The 20,663-nt window shown below is 45.6% G+C and overlaps 1 protein-coding gene across 2 annotated transcripts; it reads left to right on the top strand.

The window, feature by feature from the left end:
- Positions 1–98: 98 nt before the first annotated feature.
- LOC112990722 (C-type lectin domain family 4 member D-like) lies at positions 99–20,432 on the top strand. Of its 2 annotated transcripts, none has more exons than XM_026112647.2 (6): positions 99–13,223; positions 16,483–16,599; positions 17,533–17,625; positions 18,259–18,410; positions 18,641–18,771; positions 20,222–20,432. In XM_026112647.2, exons 1-6 carry the CDS (start codon positions 13,157–13,159, stop codon positions 20,367–20,369), a joined length of 708 nt encoding a protein of 235 aa, XP_025968432.1. In that variant the 5' UTR covers positions 99–13,156; the 3' UTR covers positions 20,370–20,432. The 2 variants fall into 2 exon arrangements, with proteins under 2 accessions (XP_025968432.1, XP_064374359.1); XM_064518289.1 differs by having other exon boundaries at positions 20,134–20,432.
- The last annotated feature ends 231 nt before the right edge of the window (positions 20,433–20,663 follow it).

Raw genomic sequence — 20,663 nt, 5'->3', positions numbered from 1 at the left:
GTAGCTCTGCAGATTGAAGGTTTTTAAGTCTCCAACAAGCCCCCAGTAGCCTACTTGTCCTGCAAGTGCATCGTGGTTTGCAGGCTGGACAAGAGCAGCTTTAGGAGTGATGGAGGTTCAGGCTCTGCCTGGGCAAAGAAGTAGAAGCCTGGAAGAAGGAGGTAAAAATGGCCTAAGGCTATTCCAAATAAACAAAAAACTACTAAAATACCTATGGGAACAGGCTTGGCTGTAGGTGTGTGCAATACTTGATTAGAACAAGGATAAAACTAGCAAGTGAGAAAACTTTTAGTTGCCCTGCCATTTAGCATATCAGACATAGGTGGTTTCTGTGGCCTGTGGAGGTTTGTCAGAATTGATTCTTGCAACAATTGTAAATGGGAAACCATCTGTGCTGACTGCAGAGATGAGCAAGGTGAAATGAGTGGGCTCTTTGTCAGGGAGCACCAAGGGCAGGCTGCTCCGAAAGGGAGGGTAAGCTGGGAGCTGAGAGTCAGAGCAAGGCAGGCAGGGCAGTGGCCTTGCTAACAAAGGAACAGTCCAACAGTACCTTAGCAGGAAGATAAAACGGATCAAGGAAGGTGAGAACTTAGATCAGTAGGGTAAGGCGTGGGCCTGGCTGCATTTTAGCTCAGACAGGGATCAAAGGTGAGAATCTCAGCGTAAATACAGCTCTCAGGCAAAGGAGGGGTAGGACCTTGCTGAGGATTCTCAAAGCAAGACACCAATATCATTTAAGTTGGCCTTGAGTCCAGGAAGCTAAACTCTCAGAAAATGGAGAATGTGCTCAGGGCTGTGATGTTCTTCCATTGTCAGTTTGGTCAAGTCTGCTTACAGCCTTCTCTTCTTGCCCAGCCCCACTTGCAGTCTTCCTGTGTCAGGACAGCAAAGCTCTGCACAAGGTTGTCTTGGAAGTATCACAGAAGTTTGCAGTCTGGGCAAAGGTGAGAAGTCCTAGCCTTTTTAGCCAGCAGTTTGAATGGGCACCAGTGAACACTGGGCTTCATTAAACACCTCTGTCAAATGCATATAAATATTCTAGCATCTGTGGTAGTCTAGGAAAAAATAGCTCTAGTTTTCTTCAGACCTAGGAGCAAAGCTGTTATTCCCTGGGGTGAGTATGGTAGATACATTGGGTAGGTCCCAGCAGACAGAAGGTGAAGAGTCGTATCCATGAGCTGTGATGAAGCTTGACAGTGGCTTTCCAGTAACAGTTTGCAGTAGGAAGGATTGAATAGTCTAAGAAAGTGTTTTTCCAGAGCGAGAGGTTTTTCAGGTAAGAGGTACTTCATAGAGATGCTGAGATGTATTGTTGCTGGTGTAATAGAGAAGCGTAGAGGACCGGTAGATAATTTGAAGGAGAAAGCTTAGTCCTCTTTGGAGATCTTGTTCCCAACGTCCTTTCTCAGTGCGGCATCTTGGGCTGATAGCCTGCTGGAATGCAACAGCTTGACATGCCTGCTCTCCCTTTCACCCTGGCTATCGCCAGGGGTAATCTTTCCCTTCCTCTTGGTCTGCAAGGGGGAGAAGTCGTCCGTGACACGAAGTTACTGGTGAAGTGACTTCATCTATGAGCAGAGCAGCTGAATCCTCCATCTCCTTCTGTGCTTTCTGTTGCAAATGCTTTCTTTTAACCTAGCAGAAGCAGAATGCAGGCACCTTAAGACTGCACAACAGTACTCTCTAGATTAAGGCATAAGCCCAGGCCTCTAATATAGATCAACAGATCAAACCAAGGAATATACTTCTTATGCTCCACATAATACAACAACTGTTTTTTTGGGGCATATGGGAAGAGCTGCGCTCTGAGAGGGACAGTGGACAACTGGGGAGGAAAGTTAATACTTGTGTTGGCCAAATGGGAAATGGAGTGTAGCAAATGGAAAGAGCCCTGGATGCTGAAGAGAAACTTAAGTGTCAAATGAAAGATCCCAGTTTTGTTTGGTCATTGGTTGTGCAGCTTCTCTTGTGACAGCTGTAGTTGGGGAGGGATGTGAGCATTGCCACCTTCCCCACCCCCCATTAATTCTGTTCTGTGTTCAGTGACTTTAAAATTCCTGTCCCACAGCCATGTGGTAACTGTTCTTACCACAGCCACGCAACTTTGCAGGCACAAGCTTACAGCTTTAACAAAACCTCAGTATTGCGTGTAGACTCCTGAAGAAATGGAGGTAAAGAGATATCCCTAGTTGAGTTGGGGGTAGAGGGGCGAATAGAATCTGCATCTGAAGTGACCCTGTTAAATCAGCATAAATCTAGAAATCTCTAGGAGAGAGCAGAACTGGGTTGTTAATGTGTAAAAGCAGATCACTGCAGCCCATGTAGTTCACACACAACGTAATGCCTCAAGGCCTAGGTGATCCATTGAGTGCTCATTATATTATGTGAACAATAGATTCTTATTTTAGAGACTATTTTAGGTTTATTTTCTTCCAAGTTTTGTCCACACTAATAGGGAAAACACATTACAGGATGCAGTAGCTATTGATGGACAGTGCCCTTCTAGTCTGATAGCTTAATTTTGCTAGCTGCCATTGGCGATAGCTTTGCGCCCTTATCCAGACTTAGGGCTCCAACAGACGTATGCCAAAGCTGCCTTTGAGTATGGGAAGATCAGTCAGCAGTCTGAAGTGGCTAAAGACCAGAGTGACGTTTGGCCAGTTGTCACTGATGGGAGACGCAAGGTGAATGGCTTACATCGCTTATGCCTGGGGCAGGCCAGCCATGTACTTGCAATGGTCTGCTTTTCCTCTCTTTTCCCAGGTCTTTATGGGATAAAAACGCTACTGCATGATGAGATAGAGGCAGCTGGCTTTCTTGAGGCCAGGCTTCTTAATTCTTGGAGCAGTCTGAGGAGAAACCCAGTGAGCCAGGGAACAGCCTGTAACTTCCAGCCTTTGTATTCAATTCAGCCCTGTGCTGTTGGGATGTACACAGATCTGGTGCTCTGCTGCCCTCCCAGCCTGGTCTGCAAGCCTGCCTGGTCTGCGGAGAGCAGTGGCTGGGGGCACCTGCAACCAGGGACTAGGAGTGTGGAGTCCCACTTGTGACCTTGTGCTGCCATCTGCTGCTGAGCCACCTTGTTCCAAGGGTTCTGGCAATCCCTGGGCTCAGCTGGGGAGGGGGTATGCAGGCAAGTGTCACCTAGCTAGAAGTATCTGGAGCTGGTGCCCTTGAAATGCTCTTCTAAAAAGAAATGACAGCTGGCACATGGCAGCAAAAGCATACTGTCTCTCAGGAACTTGGGCAAGGGCTAGACGTGGCTATGGAACAAGCCACAAAGCAGAACTGCAGTATCTGGAAATGCCCCCAGGAGCATCCCAGATAGAAGGGGAAGGAAAGGGTTTCTCGAATTTGGCACACAGCCCAGTAGACCAAATGGGAAAGGAAGGTAGGCAAACATAAAATGCCAGAAAAGGAATTTGATGGGTCCCGTTTACAGTCACCCAAAGCTGTTCTGGAATTTTAAAGTTTGCATAAGCCTTTTCAAATGTTTCCCTGAGTCCAACAGCAGCTCTCAATTCATGTCCATCAGCATCATGACTTGTCATTCAAATGCTTTCCTGGGTGACTTTAGACTTGATAAGCAGTGAGTTTTACAGGAGGCACAGTTTGAAGATTTATTTTTTTCCATCTCTTGACAACTTGGCAGTAATGGAATTAATTTCTTCCAGATGCTGAAGTGTTCTGTTACCTAATGCCCTCTATGCTTTAGTGCCCTCATGCACAGAGAGGGTAATGTAAGACTTGGATTCAAGATGTTCCAGGACAGGCACATATCTCCTCTGGTGGTATAGCAGTACATGTGTATTTGTGTTGTCTTTAAAGTTTGGCCCTTAGGAGCTGATTTCCTCCTGGCCTTTTCTGAAGTGAAGGCTAAGCCCTTGCCCATGAGCATTGGTTAAGGTGAACTGCTTCCAAAGATGTGTGGAGATGCTAAATCAGTAGTGCTACGCAAACTATTGCTTTGGTTAGATGCCAGGGACGAGGAATTTATTCTAGGGTGTAGCAGTACTGGGAAGATAGGAGAGGTCTGGGAGGCTGTTTCCTCTGGGAGGAAAATATATGATATGGGGCTAGAGATATGGCAGCATGAGCTGATGTCTGGCCCAGAATTAGAGGCTGCTGTCACCAATACCTAAGGCTGAAGTCAGCACAATAGTAAGTGTGTAAACTGTGCTTGGAAGCTACTGCTGTATAACTGTTTTGGGGGTAGAATATCTATTTCTGAAGGCTACCACAGAAATAAAGACATTTGGGGGGAAGGGAGGAGAACAGAAAAAGCCTGTTCCATACAGAAGTAGAGGAGGGTGTTTTCAGCAGTGAACCTGCCCTGCGTAACCTAATCTAACTTCAGAATTAGCTCTGCTTTGAGCAGTGGTTGAACTAGATATCTCCAGAGAATCTGTCCAAGCTGAGTTATTCTATAACTCAACTTTTGTGCTAGGCCCTCAATGCAGCGGTGAGGTGGGTCCCAGGATGGGGCTGGGGGACAGCAGTGGCTGGTGAGAAGTCCGATATGGGAGTTTGATAGGCTGTGGGGAGTGCTAAGGTAAGATGACAATTCTTCAGGTTAGAAAGGGCAGAGGCCACAGCTGTTGCGGAAAGACCAGTGCTGCTCCTTCCCAGTTTAAAATGCTAAATATGCAAGTAAACGTGAACTAGAGGCAGAGTCTAAAAGACAGAGGCCATGGTGTTATCGGCCAGTATGAGTGAGCAGGGAGCACTTCACCCTTTGAGTCAGTCCTGGCTGGCAGCTCTAAGACCTGTAGGAACTTGGCAAGAGAGGGTCTTTTGCCCTCTGAATCAATGCTGGCTCCCATGCTGAGGGCTGGCACATGGGAATGCTCTTTACCTTCCCTTCTTTTTCCTGCGGTGCCAACACTGAATTCAGTGCCTTAGTGTGTTAAAAGTAGGTGATGCAGGCAACTTGATGGGGAAGAGGACTTTTTGTTCCTATCTGACTGTATTAACATCTGTGTCCTGATGGGAATCCTTCATGTGTTTGAATTTCAAAGTTATGAGTGCCTGGCATTAAAAATTCCCAAACACATTTCAGGGAATAGTTGCTGGAGGCTTATAGGAACTTCCAGCTGAGGTGACTATACTTGGCTTAATTCAGTCCTTCCTGAGTTGTTTCCAGATGGCCGCCTTCTTCTTTTCCTACCCTGATTGCTTAGCTAGGACTGCCGTGAACTGGAGCTGCAGCAGTCTGTTCTGGAGGCAGGTGCTCTGCCTGGCCCCACTCTCTTCCTCTGAGAGAGTAGCATGCCATGCAGTGGGTGGGAGGGGACGGAAATGGAGCCTGGCCTTCTGGGCTGTAGGATGCTGCTAGGTAAGGGTCAGCGCAGGCCACTTAAAATCTTTCTGATAAATCTACCCTAATGAGGGTAAAAGCAGAGTGATGGAGCCATGCAGTATCAGTGCTCATGCATGCTGTGCAGAGCTTGGGAGACTGGTGTGACTGTTCCAGTGCCCTCTGGCGGAATTGTTTAACCAATGCAGCTCACACCAAAACCACCTCTCTGAGAAGGCTTTACTGCATTCCCCTAATGTGCATGAAGAGGATGTGGGAGGGAAACAGGTTGAGAACAAGAAAGAGTGGCCCTAAGGCTGCGGCATGGGTCTGGGTGACCTTATCTGATTGTGGTCTTGTTTCCTTGGTGATTATGCTTGGATTGATTTGCCTTTTTGTGCTTTTCTTTTCATACCGCCACCACTACTGTCAAAAGAGAGAGATGAGGTTACTTACCTCTTGGGGCAGAGATATATCAAGGTAAATTTAAGTCTGAGTTCTGTACAATCCTTAGACAGATATTGACAATGAAATATGAATGATTGTCTCTGTGGGAAGGTGTTATTAGCACTTCTGTGAGCTATGTGGCCATAGCTTGTTTACACAGATGCTGTGTGCTCTCTCTAAGGCCACAGACCTCACACTTCTGCCTTTGAAACAGGTCATTGGGTCTGGCAGCCCAGGACTTAGATCTGTCCTGGGTTTGGAGTCAGATGTAGTGCAGCTATGGCAAGCAGCTACAATATGATCTGGATCTGATACCCAGCTTAGGCCTTGAGATTTGTGGCTCAACCCCAAAAGAGGAAGGAGGTGAAGATGTGATGTTCCCCATAATGACATAAAACAGCTGTGGGATAATGGATATGATTGTGTCCTCTGTTGGCTTTGGTTGGATGATTGGTTAATTAGGGGAGAAAAAGTATCATCCCTCTTCTGAGAAAACAGTCCTGGGTTAACAGTTTTTGGATAGAAGAGGGTTAGGGTTTGTTGTCTTGTCTCTGGATACTGTTCTTGTCTTGTTCCAAAACTGCCTATACCTGAGGGATTTCAGGAACCTGTGATCACGGGAGAACATAGGTCTTTTCCCCATTGCAAAGCTGACCAAGTTGGATCTCTCTCAGCTCCATTCTACATGAACCCCTCAGTTCTTTCTAAAACTTGATGGGGCAGGGGTGAGCACAAACCCTGCTGGTGAGGAACTTCTCTTTCTCATTTCTTCTACTCTCCCTTCCCTCCACCATGTCCTCCATGGGACTGCAGCCATATAGTGAGGAGAGCTGTTGGACTGGGTCAAAATGCTAGAGGGTAACCCTGGGTGGTTTTGGTAAGGAGACAGGGTTGGTGCTAACTCAGGCCTGCCTATGCTGATGTGCTGCCACCTGCTAGAAATCAATATGGTTTTCCTCTGATACCAGTTTTGTTTTATCCCTCTCACACTCTGCTCTAGCCTCCCTTTTCTTACTCTCCATTCAGTTTTTCCCTGTTTTCCCCTTCACCCCTGGATGCTCTAATTCCCCTGCCTCTGAGCTTCCACAGCTCCATACTCCTTTTCTTCCTAGGTCTCCTAGTACCTCCTTATTGCACTCTGTTTATTCTGTCATCAGCAGAGTTTACTACCTTCCAGAAGAGATCTCTTCTCCCTGCAGCTCTGGCCAGAGTTGTCAGCCACATGTGAGGAGGGCAAACAATGTTTTTTCTCTCTTGTCCCAGCTGGCTGCACTGCACCCACACTGTATCCTAGAGCTAGGTGAACTGTGCAGTGAGAATTGTAGTATCTTGCCCCTCCTTGTCTGTGCATCTTAGCTATTTCCTCACAGCCTGGTAGACAGGTGGATCACTTACTGCCAGATCCATTCTTACCAGTTGAATCCCTCAGGAGCGCTCAAGGAACTCTTTCACTGCCTGACTCTCAGACGCTAGATATTTGCCATCCCTTACTCACCACACAGTACTGGGCCTTGGGGCCAGTATCTCCATGGCCAATTCTGCCTTAATCCCTAGGAGATCCCTAGGAGAGAAGCAAGGTGTTGAGGTGATGTGGGGAAAGGAGGGAGGACTAAAAAGGTGGAGCAGGTTCACTCCTGATGTGCTTCTCACCCTGGTGCAGGGAGCAAAGGCAAGAGAACTTGAGTGACTTGGAGGAGCAGGCTAACTATAAGTGCTATAAGAGCAGGTGGTGGCTGGAGTGCCCTCTCAGTAGGGAGAGGAACAGATTAGGTCAGGGTAAGATCAGAGCAGAGAATTTTGTGAAAGGAGCAGGTGTGGACTGTGCTTCAATAAGAGCTTAGAGGTCTTGCGAGAAGGTCTTGTGCTATCAGTGCTCCATTCAGAAACTGAGCAAAACAACTCACAATACTGAGTGTTGATAGATACAACTACATGAAAGATAATAAAAGGAGAAAATGGCCCTTCTTGCTCTCTGCTTTGCTTTCCAGAATGCAGTACGCTGCTTTTCCTGTGTGTAGGTCTATGCTCTGGGGGAGACGCCTACCACTGGCAGAACAGCTAGCCCCTGGAAGTGTGCTCAGGTACCAAAGGCTGCCATACTGGCAGCATCCCCCAGCTGGCTGGGAGAGCTAAAGCCTGCTCAAGAGGATGAAAGCACATCAACAGCCCCATTTGTGATGCTGTTTACAGAACTTCAAGCCCTGATACTAGCACCTGACTACAGCACTTGCCTCCAGGCAAACCTCGAACTGAGAGATGCTTTGGACAAGTAATCTAAGAATGACCATACTGATGTTAGTGCTTAAAGACTAAAACCAGGGCAAACAAACAACATGTTCTCCTTGAATGCTTTGTCCCCTTCCAACCATTATCAGAATAGGAACTTACTGAGTAGGACATGGTTGCTGTGCGTTCAGTAAACAGTTTTTTTCAGTTTCCACCTTTAAGCCAAGTAAGCTTTTCAGCATGCACAACGTCCTGGGGTAAGGAGTCCATTGCTCTACTATCAGTTATGTGAAGAACCACCTTCCTTCATTAACTGACTCCTACAAGACATTGAAAGAAGGAAATAGTTCTTGTGTTAAAAGAAACAAATTAAGTCCTCACCAACCCTTTCACTGATGATTTCGTAGACCTTTATCATCTCTATTCTAAAATTTCCCTTTTCCAGATGGAAATGTCCTGTATTAGTTAGCTGTTCTTTATATGACAGTCCTTCAAGTTCATCCTTGTTGGGTTTTCTCTGAACCTTTTCTGGACCCTTCTTGAGATGAGAAGATTGGAGTTAAGTGGGTGTAACGATACAGTGCCATAACAATATTCTCCTTTCTATTCTTTTTTCATTATTCCTGATGTTTGGTTTGCTTTTCTCTTTGCATCTGAACTGATTTTTGATGTTGGCTATAATCCAAGGTTTCCTTTGAATGGCAATAGTCACCTCAGAGTCCCTCATTTTATATGTGAAGTTAGGGCAGGTTTCCCTAATGTGCTTTGCTTCGTTTAGATACTTACTTATGTTGGACTCTATCCTTTTATCATGTAGTTTCTCAGTGTCATCCTTCTGCAGTTCTTCACAGTTTGCTCTTGTCCTTACTGCCCCAAATAATTTGTTATCATTAGCAGACTTTGTCATCTCATTCCTCTTTGCTTTGTTGTTTAAGGACATACTAGCACCTGTCTTACTGCAAACCTGGTAGAGCTCTATTGGTGCTTTCCATTCACTGAGAGAACTGATTCCTACCCATCTTTCTTGTCTGCTTACTAGGAAAAGATCTATCTTCTTATCCCATGGCTCACTTTCCTTAGAGATGTTTGCTAAGGAACTTTGCTGAAAGTCTTTGGAATCCAAGTAGCTAGATTACTCTTACGAATATGCTTGTTGATCCCTTTGAAGAACTTAAAGGGCTTTGTTAGGCAGGATTTCCCTTTATGAAAGTTATATCGACTCTCCCAAGTAGATCATACTTACACATGTGTCCATTAACATTATTCTTTTATTATAATTTCTGTTAATTTGCCCAAATCAGATGTCAAACCTCTCATTTGCTAGATCTCTCTCGATTTTTTTTTTTTCCCTTTGGTTTAATCTTTGCCATCCTGTGATTCTCTGGTTTGAAGGCAGTTTAAGACAAAAGGCCACCTACCAGAGCAGTGGTGAATTAGCAGTTCAGCTATTTCATCCCCAAATTTCTTGGGAACCCCTGGGACCATCCTGCCCAGATCTGCTAATTCCATACCATCTTCACAATTACTTTCATTTTAGGTGGGTTCTTTGATTTATTCCCCCGCAAAAGAAGGATCTGGTTTGGGAATCTCAACACTTTCTCCTGGTGTCAGTGCTGTTGCAAATAATTCAGTTAGCTCTGTTTCAATGTCCCTGTTCTCTCTGACTGCTCCTTTTATTCCCTGGTCTTCAGTTGTCCTCAAAGTCTGTGAAAAGGTTTCTGCTTTCAATATGCATAGAAAAGGATTTATTACTAGTTCTGATGACTTCTACTAGTTGTTTCTGAGACTCTTTTTTGCCTTGCATTTTGGGGGTTTTACATTTAATAGCTGTCACGATCCTTTAAATTTTCCTGCTTTGGATGCAAGGTCAGCTTGTTGAAGAATGCGTACTGATACTCCCTCTGGCTTTACATTTTGGCCACACCAGCTTCCTTTTGCCTGATCTCAAATCCGATAAAGAGGTGCTAAGCATTAGCTTTGGGCTGCCAGCATGATGTCCATGTGTAGTCTCCATGATACCTGTAGTAACTGAATTCCCTTAGCTGCACTTCTCAGTTCTGAGTTCTAACAAGCTTCTTACTTCCCTGCAGCTTCCTCTAGCTGTGCTCAACTTCCTTCAAAAGGGTGGGTTTTTTTGTGGGGGGTGTTTTTTGTTGTTGTTGTTGTTTTGGGGTTGTTTTTTTTGTTTGGTTTTTTTTTTTTTTTTTGGAATATGTGAAGTCACAGCTTTAGGACTCAAGGCCTTCTCTTTTCTCAGTAAATTCAATTTTAACCCAATTAATTCAACTTGACTTTCAAACCAACCAAGGCATTTCTCTGCTGCTATGTGGACCTGTTTGCAAAAATTGGTGAAACTGGTTATGAGGTAAAACACCTGCAGATATTGCCTTACTAAAACTTCACTGAGAAGTGGAAGTCGAGGGTAGTCAGGGGAGAGAGAAAGTTAGTGCCTCTGCTGCTTTCTGTTTGGGTCAGCTAGCCAACTGATGCTTACACGACCACTGAAAAGCAGCAGCCTCAACCTAGGTAAGGAGGGGACTCGGGAATGTTGTGCTGATCAAACCAGAGAATCCTAAGAAGCTGGGGATTGCGAGGTAAGTGGGAGTTACAAGTGCAGGAGGTATCTGGAAGTATATGAGTGGGGTTGAGTTGAAAGATGTATCTGAGGGAACACAGGTATTGTGGGAGGACCTGGATGTACTGCACTGGGTGGGCAGAATGAATGTGGAGGGAGGAACTGAGGAACTGCAGTGTGAGTGCTAGGAAACAAAGTTTGCAAGGCTTGTTTTTTAGTAAGGTAGGATAGTGATTAGGCTTCAGTGCTCTTCAGGGAGCAGAATTAACTGTTTTTTGTTTGTTTGTTATGTTTTCTTTTTTTTTTTTTTTCTTCTTTTGTTTTCCATCCCTGCGACCACCTGCTGGGCTCACTTCCCTTCCAACTCCCACCCCATTACTTGCCAGCAGTGCCAGTCAAATTCAAAGACATTAATTTTAACTTCAGGAATATCATCTCAGTGTTGCTGCACAGTGCCACACATTGTATCCTGTGGAGGTGTAGTTCAGAGTTGAACTTTGGCTGAAAGCAACAACTCTATTGATGGCTGAGAGGGAAGAACTGAGCCATGTCCTGATGTCTGGGAGAGGTGTAGTATATTCTAATAAAATCAGCAGCTGAATTTACATCTAATATGCATCAGCAGTGCTTGGAGATGTATTTCATCAGCAAAAAAGCCCATGAAGCTACACAGTAACTTCTTCCTCTGTCTGCTGATTGTGTTTCCTCTTTTTACACAGTGGTCAGTCTAAAACCCTGCCAGGAAGTAAGCTTTTTTTCTGTAAGACTGAGTCTGTTGTGACTTGGTTATGGGCCAGGCAGAGAATTACTCTGAGTGAAATCTCAGCATGAAATTTCAGAGCATAACTAGGTTTCAGCAACCACATAGGTGCACTTAGGTCCCACAGGAGGGCAAGCCTGATGACAAAGGAATGAGGCACAAGGATGTTAGGAAGAAAAGGAGGCTGAATGCAACCTTCCAAGGGACCAGGCTCCTGTCCTGCAACCGCTCTTGTTGTGTAATGGACTAAGTCACTGTCTTTGCACACAGTTTAAAAAAAAACCCAAAAAACTGAAGCCAGTACAAGAGACATGATCATATAGTAGCTGATGGAGAGGTTATTGCTTGATAAGGACATCCAGCTGTGTATGCCCTATTCTGTTTAGGGGCAGCTCTTCTCAATAATCTGTGCACAAATATCCGCTATATCCCTCCCTTGCCCTTTACCTTCTGCCACACTGTGCTCCTCTTCTTTCTGATACATGTTCTTCCTTGCACGGTCCTGTCTCACCTTTGGCTCTGTCCTATGTACTTTTTATGCCAGCTCCCTGGATGTCCTGCTATCATGTCATCCTGACCTGCTTTGAAGAGCTGCCTGTCAGGCAAACTAACCAAGCAAACCTTTCTTCCTTCTTCAGGTTGATTACTGGGTCCTAATTGCTGGTTGAGCCTTTCTGATGCTTTTTTTCCAGGGTATCCTGACTCACTGCCATTTCTGCTCGGAAGTGTCTGATTTGTTCTTTATCTCAGCAGCCATTTCTCTTAATAGCCCCCTGCCAATGTATGACCCTGCTTGTGGGCATCATGTTTCCTTCTAGAAAGTGTATCAAATAGTAGTCTGGCCAATTTTCCCCAAGACAACAACAGAGGCCTTTGCCAGAGAGCAGGAAAAGGGAAATATATAGCAGTGGTGGAGAAAAAATATAAACCAACCCTTTTCAAACTCAAAAATGGCGCCTGACTCACTGAAGGGAGCATTGCTCTGAAATTCAACAGACTAAATCAGGCTGTGATAGAGATCTCTGTGTGTAAAGCTCTTCCCAATAACCACTCAAGCCATATTTTTATTTTAGCTTTGCTTTTTCTTTCTTTTTTTTCCTCCACTCTTTCATTCTCTGTTTCTCCCTGGATATGTCAAACTTCTAATTTTTATCTTTTCCTCTGCCTAAGGATAGAACTCCCCAGCCTCACCTCCACAGGTAAAGTTACTTGTTTGAGATTTCTATTGGTGCTGGCTGCCAACAGGGGCTGATTTCCCAGGATGAGATAAGGCATGAGATATTTGATAAAACAAATGCAGCTTAACCACAACAGACAAATAAGGGCAGAATGCATCTTGTATTAAGCTGTGCAGGAGGTCAAAATGGGTTAAGACCCATGGCAGCTGCAAACCTAAAAGCAATGGTAATAAAAAAAGACAGACACAAAGATAAATGAAGGAGAGAGATTAACAAAAAAAAAAAAAGGTGAAAAAAGAGATGAGATCTCAAAAAGGAAACCTATCAGCTAGAAACTAAGTATGTGTTTTGGGGAAGGAGGAGTGCAACTTCCTTTTCAGTTGCTGGCTTGTTGTTTTTCTTTTCTTTCTCAGGAGTTTCCATAGTGCTGGGGCTGATTTCCTAGGCTAAGAAGCCCAAGATCTGTTCAGAGTGTTTCTGAGCTCCCAGCAATTCTCAGATTATCTGTAGTACTTCCAGCATTCAGCATTAGCCTTTTTTCACAGGCAAAGGATGAAAGAGTAGATCGGAAAGGCTTTGTGACTCGCTGGTGTCTTCCTCTGAAACCAGGGACCTGGAAGTCCAAGCTTTTATGTAATAAACCTAAGAACAGAGATCAGTAACATTGTGATTGAATGGCATCAGAAATCACCTACGCTGAGGTGAAGTTCAAGAATGCATCACTGTCTACAGAGGTCAAAGGTAAGGAATGGATGATTGTTAAGGGAAAAGAGACTCAGGAGAGAAGGGGGCTGAAGAACAGGGGATGGAGACTTTTGCTTCTTGGACTGTGATTCTTGCCTGGTCTTGACAAAATGATGAGGCAGAGGAGTTGTTTGCCACTACCTGAGCAGGAGACTAGAGGAGTTTTAAAGTGAGAGGATCAAGGAACACCTATAAGAGAAATGGGAATCTTTAAGTGGTAGGGAGTTGAGACATGAACAAGAATGGCTAGTGGGAAGACAAGCAGCAAGTGTCAGATGAAGATTTGGGAAGGAAAGTATTTTGCATCCCCTAGTCCCCCTGGTTGTCTACCAGCACTGGTGAATGGTAGAGGGCACAAGATGTGTGCTGTAGAGTAGTAGCACTTAGCACTGGTGTGACAGAAGTAGTAGCTGCCTCTTTGCATGTTATCTAGTTTTATCTTAGGGGAGGGTGGCATTTTTTGACAAGTGCCAAGTACTAACAGTAGAGACTGGTTTATTACAAATGATTTGAGCTGTCACAAAGGCAGAGGGACTCCCAGGGCCGCAAATGGCAGGAAATAAACCCAAGCTCTGCCTGCTACTGCTTTGGCCTCAAAGAGTGAGGCTACAGATTGCTGACTTTGGAGGATATGGGAGTGGGGAACCAATATGTCTCCTTACAGTAGAGTAGGCATCCACACCCTACTGAGAGGTGATGCAGAAACGCAGAGCTTTGTGGTCTTTTGTTTGGTTGTGAAATTGTCCTTGCAGAATAGAGACTCAAAAGTCAAAAGGAGGGAAGGGCTTGAACAAAACACCTTGAAATACATATCAGAAGAATTATCTGAGACTTGGAAGAAGATCCAATTTTGTGATTGATGCCTACTGCTCCTAAAATAAAATTAAAAAAAAATAAAACCCCAAACAAAGTCTTATTTCTATTAAAAATCATGGTTATAAAGTGGTGCTTTTTCTAGGCTTTGTGCAAATTTAAGGCCTGTTCTGATCAGTATACGTACTGCAGTCATTATGCCAAAAATAGGAACCCATGGAGATGTTCCATGTGTGGCCAATGGTTCCACCTTGCTGCTGTGCAGGGCCCAGAGGATTGAAAGTGTTTATTTACATACATACCTGTGTATCCTTATTGCTGCAAAGTACTTACTAACTTAGAACTTAACCTCAGTTTCAGAATTCCCACACAGAGCAGGCATCAGCTTTGGTTTTTCCTTGCCTGCTCTGAGGTGTGGATCTGTCAGTGAGATTTTGATGAACTGCAATCAGTTGGTGCATGGTTACAGCTAGTATTTCCATCATCGTGAACTGAAAGTGGTGATAGTTCAGTGTTCCCCATGACCTGTTCCAAAGATACCTGATGCAGCTGTGTTTGCTGATGCCAAGCTCATCTGTGGGTTTGGGTGTGTGCTCAGGGTCTGATTTTGAGTGGGCCTGTTCAAGTGATCCCACATTGGTTTTAGCTTATATGTTGAAGTCAGTGAAGTATCCAGGATACCACTGCACATAGTGAAAACTTCTCTTACAGCCTCATTACATGCTTGTAGGACAGGATAAATGATTGAAAGATTAACAGAAGCTTCCTGCTGTGTTGCCCTTCAGAGTGGTCACTCTGGCCATGCAGACTCCATGTTGGTAATGGCAAAAACTCATCTGGAGTTGCCCATTTTTAGTATCTTCCTATTACATCCTAGAGACACCAAAATTGGCAGTCATTGGAAGAGAGAGCAAGGTGAAAGCAGCAGGTAGTCAACAAACCTGTCTGTGGCAGGAGGTGGTAGGGACTGCTGAGGCACACAAAAGTGCAGTTAGGGTCCCTGAATTTCCAACCATGATTTCTCAGATAGAAACAAAGGCATCTGTGCTGCACAGCACCTGCTGCCAGACCCCACACACCCAGGAGATACTGGATTTACAGGCTGAATAACCACCATGTGCTCATCAGGTCTGATGTGTTATGATCATGCTGGACATGTTAAAAGCATGCAAACTAAATGTAGGAAGCATTCTGCAGGAAAATTGGCCCTCTGGGTATGCACAAGATCTACTTCATGTTGGTTGTGTTGGTGAAGTGCATGCATACTGCCTGTGATCTCTATGCCATCTGAGTGTGGTGAGTCTAGGATGCAGAGGTTTGACTGGATACAGGTTGAGCAGTGCACACGCACACATACACTCACTCACTTTGGGAAGTAGTCATGGCATTTCCTCAAACCATAAGTTTCTGGAAGTCTTACAGCTCGCTAGGCATGGCTGGCAGGCACACATGGCTGCTGGCTAACATGGGAGCTTCAAGCTGAACAATGAATGAGGTCTCTCCAAGCTTAGCATAAATATCAATCTCTCTTGAAATTTCTTTACTCCTGTTCTGCAGTGAGTGCTGTTGTCTCTTTCCACCTCCAGTTTGCCCCAGCTTGTGTCCCTGCCACTACCTAAAATAGTCTCCTACTAAGTGTTTGCTTCTCTTTCCCTGTGACCCATTCTCCTCCTTGCTCTGAAATCTCCTTGGTGTGGGCAGTGTCCCTCTGGACAAGTCAGGCTCTGGCAAGACTGAATCTGACGATGGTTCTTTAGGTAGACTGCTGGACACAGCCCTCTGTTTTCCCCACACCTCTAGCATCCAGCCTAACACAGCTTAGTTTCACCATGGCAAGTTTGTCTGAATACTAGCTTGGAAAACAGAGGTGGAAGGGTCTTGTCCTAGAAGGTGTATTTCTTCTCTTCTAGTGATTCTAGGCCATCATACCTTTTCACCTTTTTTGGTCTCTGCCCTCACGCAGCTTATATCTACCTTTCTGTACCCAGAAAGTCCAAAAAGATAAGAAGGAACTGAACTAGATATAAAACATGTTTTCTGGGGAGAAGTCAACATGAAGTCTTATGGAAATGTCTCAAGTAACATGAGAAGAGCAATATGGTGTTTGGTAGCCCTTGACTTGATCTGGAGAGACACGGTTTCCTTCCAGTCTTTAAGGCCATGTGAAGGCCTCACACTCCAGCAGCAGCAGCAGCTGGCATTGCTGGCTCACCAAAAGAGCTGTGGCTGTGGACACTGCCTCTGAACCTAATTTTCTTGAGAGACCAGAGCGCCCTACTCTATGCCAGTCTGCTCTGCTCCCAAACTGTGTAACTTCCACATCAAGAGTGAAATTGGACTTCTTAGGGCAGCACTCTCTTGAGTCATATACATCCTTGGTTTGTGGGCTGACTGAAGCAGAGTTGACGGTGTTGTTGTGTTTGGTGGGCTCCTTTACTTTTAGCACCTCCAGAGAAGAAGGAACGTGAGCATCACACCCAGAAATACCCACCATGGCTCCCATGGCTGATCTCCCTGATGCTCCTGTTGGTGTGCATCGCTCTCGTCATTACTCTCCTCGGTGAGTTATGTGCAGGCTGGTTACTCAGCAGAAGGGAGAGAGGTTTGCGGGCAGTGTTGGAAGAAAAGCCGAGAAATCTGAGCACAAAAGGGAACATTTTCCAACCAGGGGGGAGCTTTTACTCTGGAACTGTTTTCTCATGAGAAAGGATGCAAATCCCAACACTTGTGCTTGGAGAGATATTTGAAAGGTACATTTTAGGAGCAAAATATTTCCTGACTCCTTAAATATTGGGTATTTAAGAGTACAGTTGCAAGCCGGCACAAGCTTCCTTCTGCAGGCCAACAAAACCAGGTGTTTTTATCAACAGATATGTAGGAGCTAGGGATAACACAGTGTTATGCCAGATGGTTCTGTTGCACACACCCTGTTTCTTAGAATGATGGTAAGAGTTAGATGGGAAAGGACTTCTGGAGGTCTCCAGCCTAATGCCCTGCCCAAAGCAGGGCTATTTTTAGAACTTCAGTGTTGCTTGGGCTTTCTGAAAGGTCTTAGGCATCTCTGCTCTGACTTTGTCATGTTTGACTGCAACGTACAACCCCAAATCTTCCACTGCTTACCCTGAGGTCCTCTCAGCAGAGTAGTGACAGACTGTGTTAACAGACCATGCCCTAGCTACAGCCACCTGGGACTGCTCAGGTAGGTCATATGCTTCTCTAGCTTTGTCAACTAGGTCATCCTGGCTAGATCTTGTGAGTCAGTGGGGGGAGGAGTTCTTTCAGGCAGCTGTGGGATGCTGGGGGAGCAGAAGTGCCTGTTCGCTTCCCTGAGAGGATGGCAGTTACTGCTTGTGAAATTAAGAGACAGTCAGAGGAGAGGTGATGCTGAGACAGTTCTTAGTGGGGAAATGGAGACAAAATACTGAAGGCAGTGATGCTGTGAGAGGAGAAGGGAGAAAGCGGTAATCTTGCCTTTCCTCCTCTCCTATTCCAGTCACTCACTTCTCCCATAGCCATGAAGAGCTGAAGGCCTCGCAACAGAATGCCACGGAGTGGCTCTGCGTCTCAGCAATGCCACAAAGCAAAGGTCAGTAGTTCTGGCAAGGGTGCAGGAGATCTTTGGAACTTGGACGATGAATGTTGGGGTCTGCTCTGACAGCAAGCAGCAGCAGGGGCAAGAGAGGGAGACTCCAGAGGAGACATGAGAGGAGAAAAAGGAATTGCTGCTAAATGGTTAAGGGGAGGATAAGGTGATGTTAGTGATGTCCTAGGAGGGCAGGATGGGTGTGAACACTGACAGAACACAAGGGATAGAATATAGTGGCAGAAGAAAGGTTAAAAATGGAGCAAGAATAAAAGTGCAGCTCAAGTCAAGAAAAGAAGTAATATTGCTGTTCCTTGTGACTAAAAAGCTTTAGGATGACTGCACAAAGAGAAGCAGGCAAACTAGATCAGCTGAATAACTTGGGCTCTGCCATGGCAAGACCTGAGAACATGTTACAAGGCTCGCTATGGATTTTTGTATGCACAGCTCATAGATCATACTCAACAACAATTTGAAGAAATATGTGAGCTATCCTTGTTCGGTCAAGCACTTTAGATGAGGAAAAAAATGACATAGGGAGAACAATTGAGCATTGTCCGTGGAGAACAGGGATCCTTGCAGTGACCACCACCTCTCATTCTTAATATTCACCCTCCGTGGTCTCTCCCCACACAGGACAAGGCTGGATGTGCTGCCCAATGGGCTGGAGACTCTTTCAAAAAAGCTGCTACTACACATCAACAGATTCTATGTCCTGGAATGACAGCAAGGAGAACTGCACTGGGATGGGCTCCCAGCTGGTGGTGATTGATACAGAAGCAGAGCAGGTAAGTGCAGGGCTGAGAAAGATGACACAGCAGCCTTGGGATGCAAGTGCCAGGCCCTGAAGGGGACTCCAGAGCCCCTCCTTGCCCTTGAAGTGGAATGGGGAATGTCCTCTCTGGGTCCATTCAACCCTGGCTCTCCTCTGCTACCAGCCCCACTCCATGGGGACTCCTGCCTCCCCCCTCTGCTCAGCCCTGCACCTCATGGACATTGCATTCTGCCTGATTTCCAGGTTTTCCTCTCTGCATGGCTAAAAGAAAAGACTCAATATGTGAGAAAAGACAATTACTACATTGGTCTGAGTGCACAGAAGGTGGGCCAGTGGCACTGGGTGGACCAGACTCCCTTTAATGTGACAGCAGCGTGAGTATCCCAGGACAGAGAACTTCTAGTGCAGCCACTGGCAATGCAAGAGATTGAGAGATGTGAGGGTGCTTGCTGGTGTGTGAGAGGGAAGTAAGACAACTCGGTGTGAGAGGACAATGTTCTGATGGGGCACGGGAGGGCCACATAGGACACCAAGTTCAGACAGGCCTATCCCTGTTGGTTCATGGTTGTTGATTGACTACTTGTGACTTAGTTGTCAATGCTATAGGCACAGAAGAAACTGCCTCTCCCTAGCAGAAAGGACCTTTCAGAGCTGAGCAGCCTCGCCTGACCTCCATATTCCCCCCAGCATGCATATATGCACACGCATACATGTGCAGGCCCAATGCTATGGAAGAGATGGGGTGCTGGGAGAGATCTGCGGGGCTGCTACTGCTATTCGTTCTTCTGCAACTTCTTCTCCTTCACTCTCCTGGAGGGGGAGATAACCCTCTGTGGGGTTACTGCAATATCTCTTTGTGTGTATAGCCTGCCCTGAGGAGAGGCATTCAGGCTCATGATGTCAGAAAACCTCCTGAATGGATTTAAGCAACAGCACTTGATGTCAAATAACATTGAACCATGTGCAGCTGTTTTTCTGCTCCACTCCCCGTCTCTACTTCCCCTTCTGCCTGGAAACAAGCCTGGATCACCGCGTGGCACAAAAAAATTGCTGAAAATATCCAAACCCCATGATTACACAGTCCTGCAGCCAAGTACCACCAAGACCAATGAGAACTGGGGGAAAAAAATGTAAAGCTCAAATACCCAAAGTGACTCAAGCCACAGCTAATCTGACTCATTTCAAGGGCAGGTCAAAAAAGCACATAGCAGCACCAATATTGTGATGATCTCAGTTAAGAGACACCACCTCTCCCTCTTTAAAGGCATAAACACAGGTCACTGGAAGAAAAAACATTTTGAACTGAACTACCCCAGCAGCAGCAGGAGCCATTCCTTCTGGTTTTAACCACTGCAGCTTCGCAAAACAAAAAAATTTTTTAAAAAGGGGGGGAGGGAATAAAACCAGTGGACCAAGTACCAGAATTGGGAGGACGAGCTATGATTACCTTTCTGCGCCTGTAACTACTTGCATTTCACTCACGTGGCACAGTAGGTGCCAGGAAGAATACTCATTTATTAACTAATTTATAGCCTAATAATCAACCTAGGTGCTTGGGGTGAGCTGTGGTGAGCAGTTCACACCACCAGGAATGAACATGGCCCTGTTGTGCAGGCTGTAGAAAGAAGGCAGATTTCCACACAGAGGCTGATGCTAGTGGAATTAGCAGAGTGGGAGGAAGGATACCTCTTCTGTCAGTGAATCAATATTTGTAATTTTTCTTTCTCCCCTCCAAGCACTGTATCCTGCTGTGGTGTTTCCCTGCAATACAGTGTAGCGCTCTACAGGGTACCCTGGAGAGTAAGAAGTCTGTCTCTGTCTCAGGTTCTGGAGGACTGGGGAACCAAGTAATGTGGAGGAGGAGAAGTGCGTTGTAATCCATTGGAAGGAAGAAAAACACTGGAACTGGAATGATTTCCGATGTGAGGTCCATTCTCCTCGAATTTGTGAAGCTGCAGCAATAACTGTCTGATGGAGGGCACCTCATGCTGAGTAAAACTGAGAGGCTAGCAGTGAGCTGAAAACAGCACAGGGGTATGTTGGGAGGGGTGGGGGAAGGTCTGGAGCCTGCATGCCCAATCTGCTGGGTGGGAAGATGTGAGTGGAAGTGATAACTGCCATGCATCCAGCACTTGCCAGTACTCACCAGTACCCATGTCTTTCTGAAAGTACTGTAAAACATGAAGTGGAAAAATTCCTTGTTGGGAGGGCTTTGCCTGAGCCGTCTCAGAGATTGCCCATAACACCTCATAGCGGTGACGATGGG

Source organism: Dromaius novaehollandiae, chromosome 1, assembly GCF_036370855.1.
Source record: "Dromaius novaehollandiae isolate bDroNov1 chromosome 1, bDroNov1.hap1, whole genome shotgun sequence".
NCBI lineage: Eukaryota > Metazoa > Chordata > Aves > Casuariiformes > Dromaiidae > Dromaius > Dromaius novaehollandiae.
Note: the sequence above shows the minus strand (reverse complement) of the source record. Positions and strands in the feature narration are given on the sequence as shown.

Bases quoted from the DNA above. Each gene is read 5' to 3' on its own strand.
- LOC112990722 (XM_026112647.2), top strand. From the start codon at position 13,157: ATGGCATCAGAAATCACCTACGCTGAGGTGAAGTTCAAGAATGCATCA. The intron at 16,600-17,532 runs GTGAGTTATGTG...CTCCTATTCCAG, and splicing joins TCTCGTCATTACTCTCCTCG to TCACTCACTTCTCCCATAGC. The intron at 17,626-18,258 runs GTCAGTAGTTCT...CTCCCCACACAG, and splicing joins AGCAATGCCACAAAGCAAAG to GACAAGGCTGGATGTGCTGC.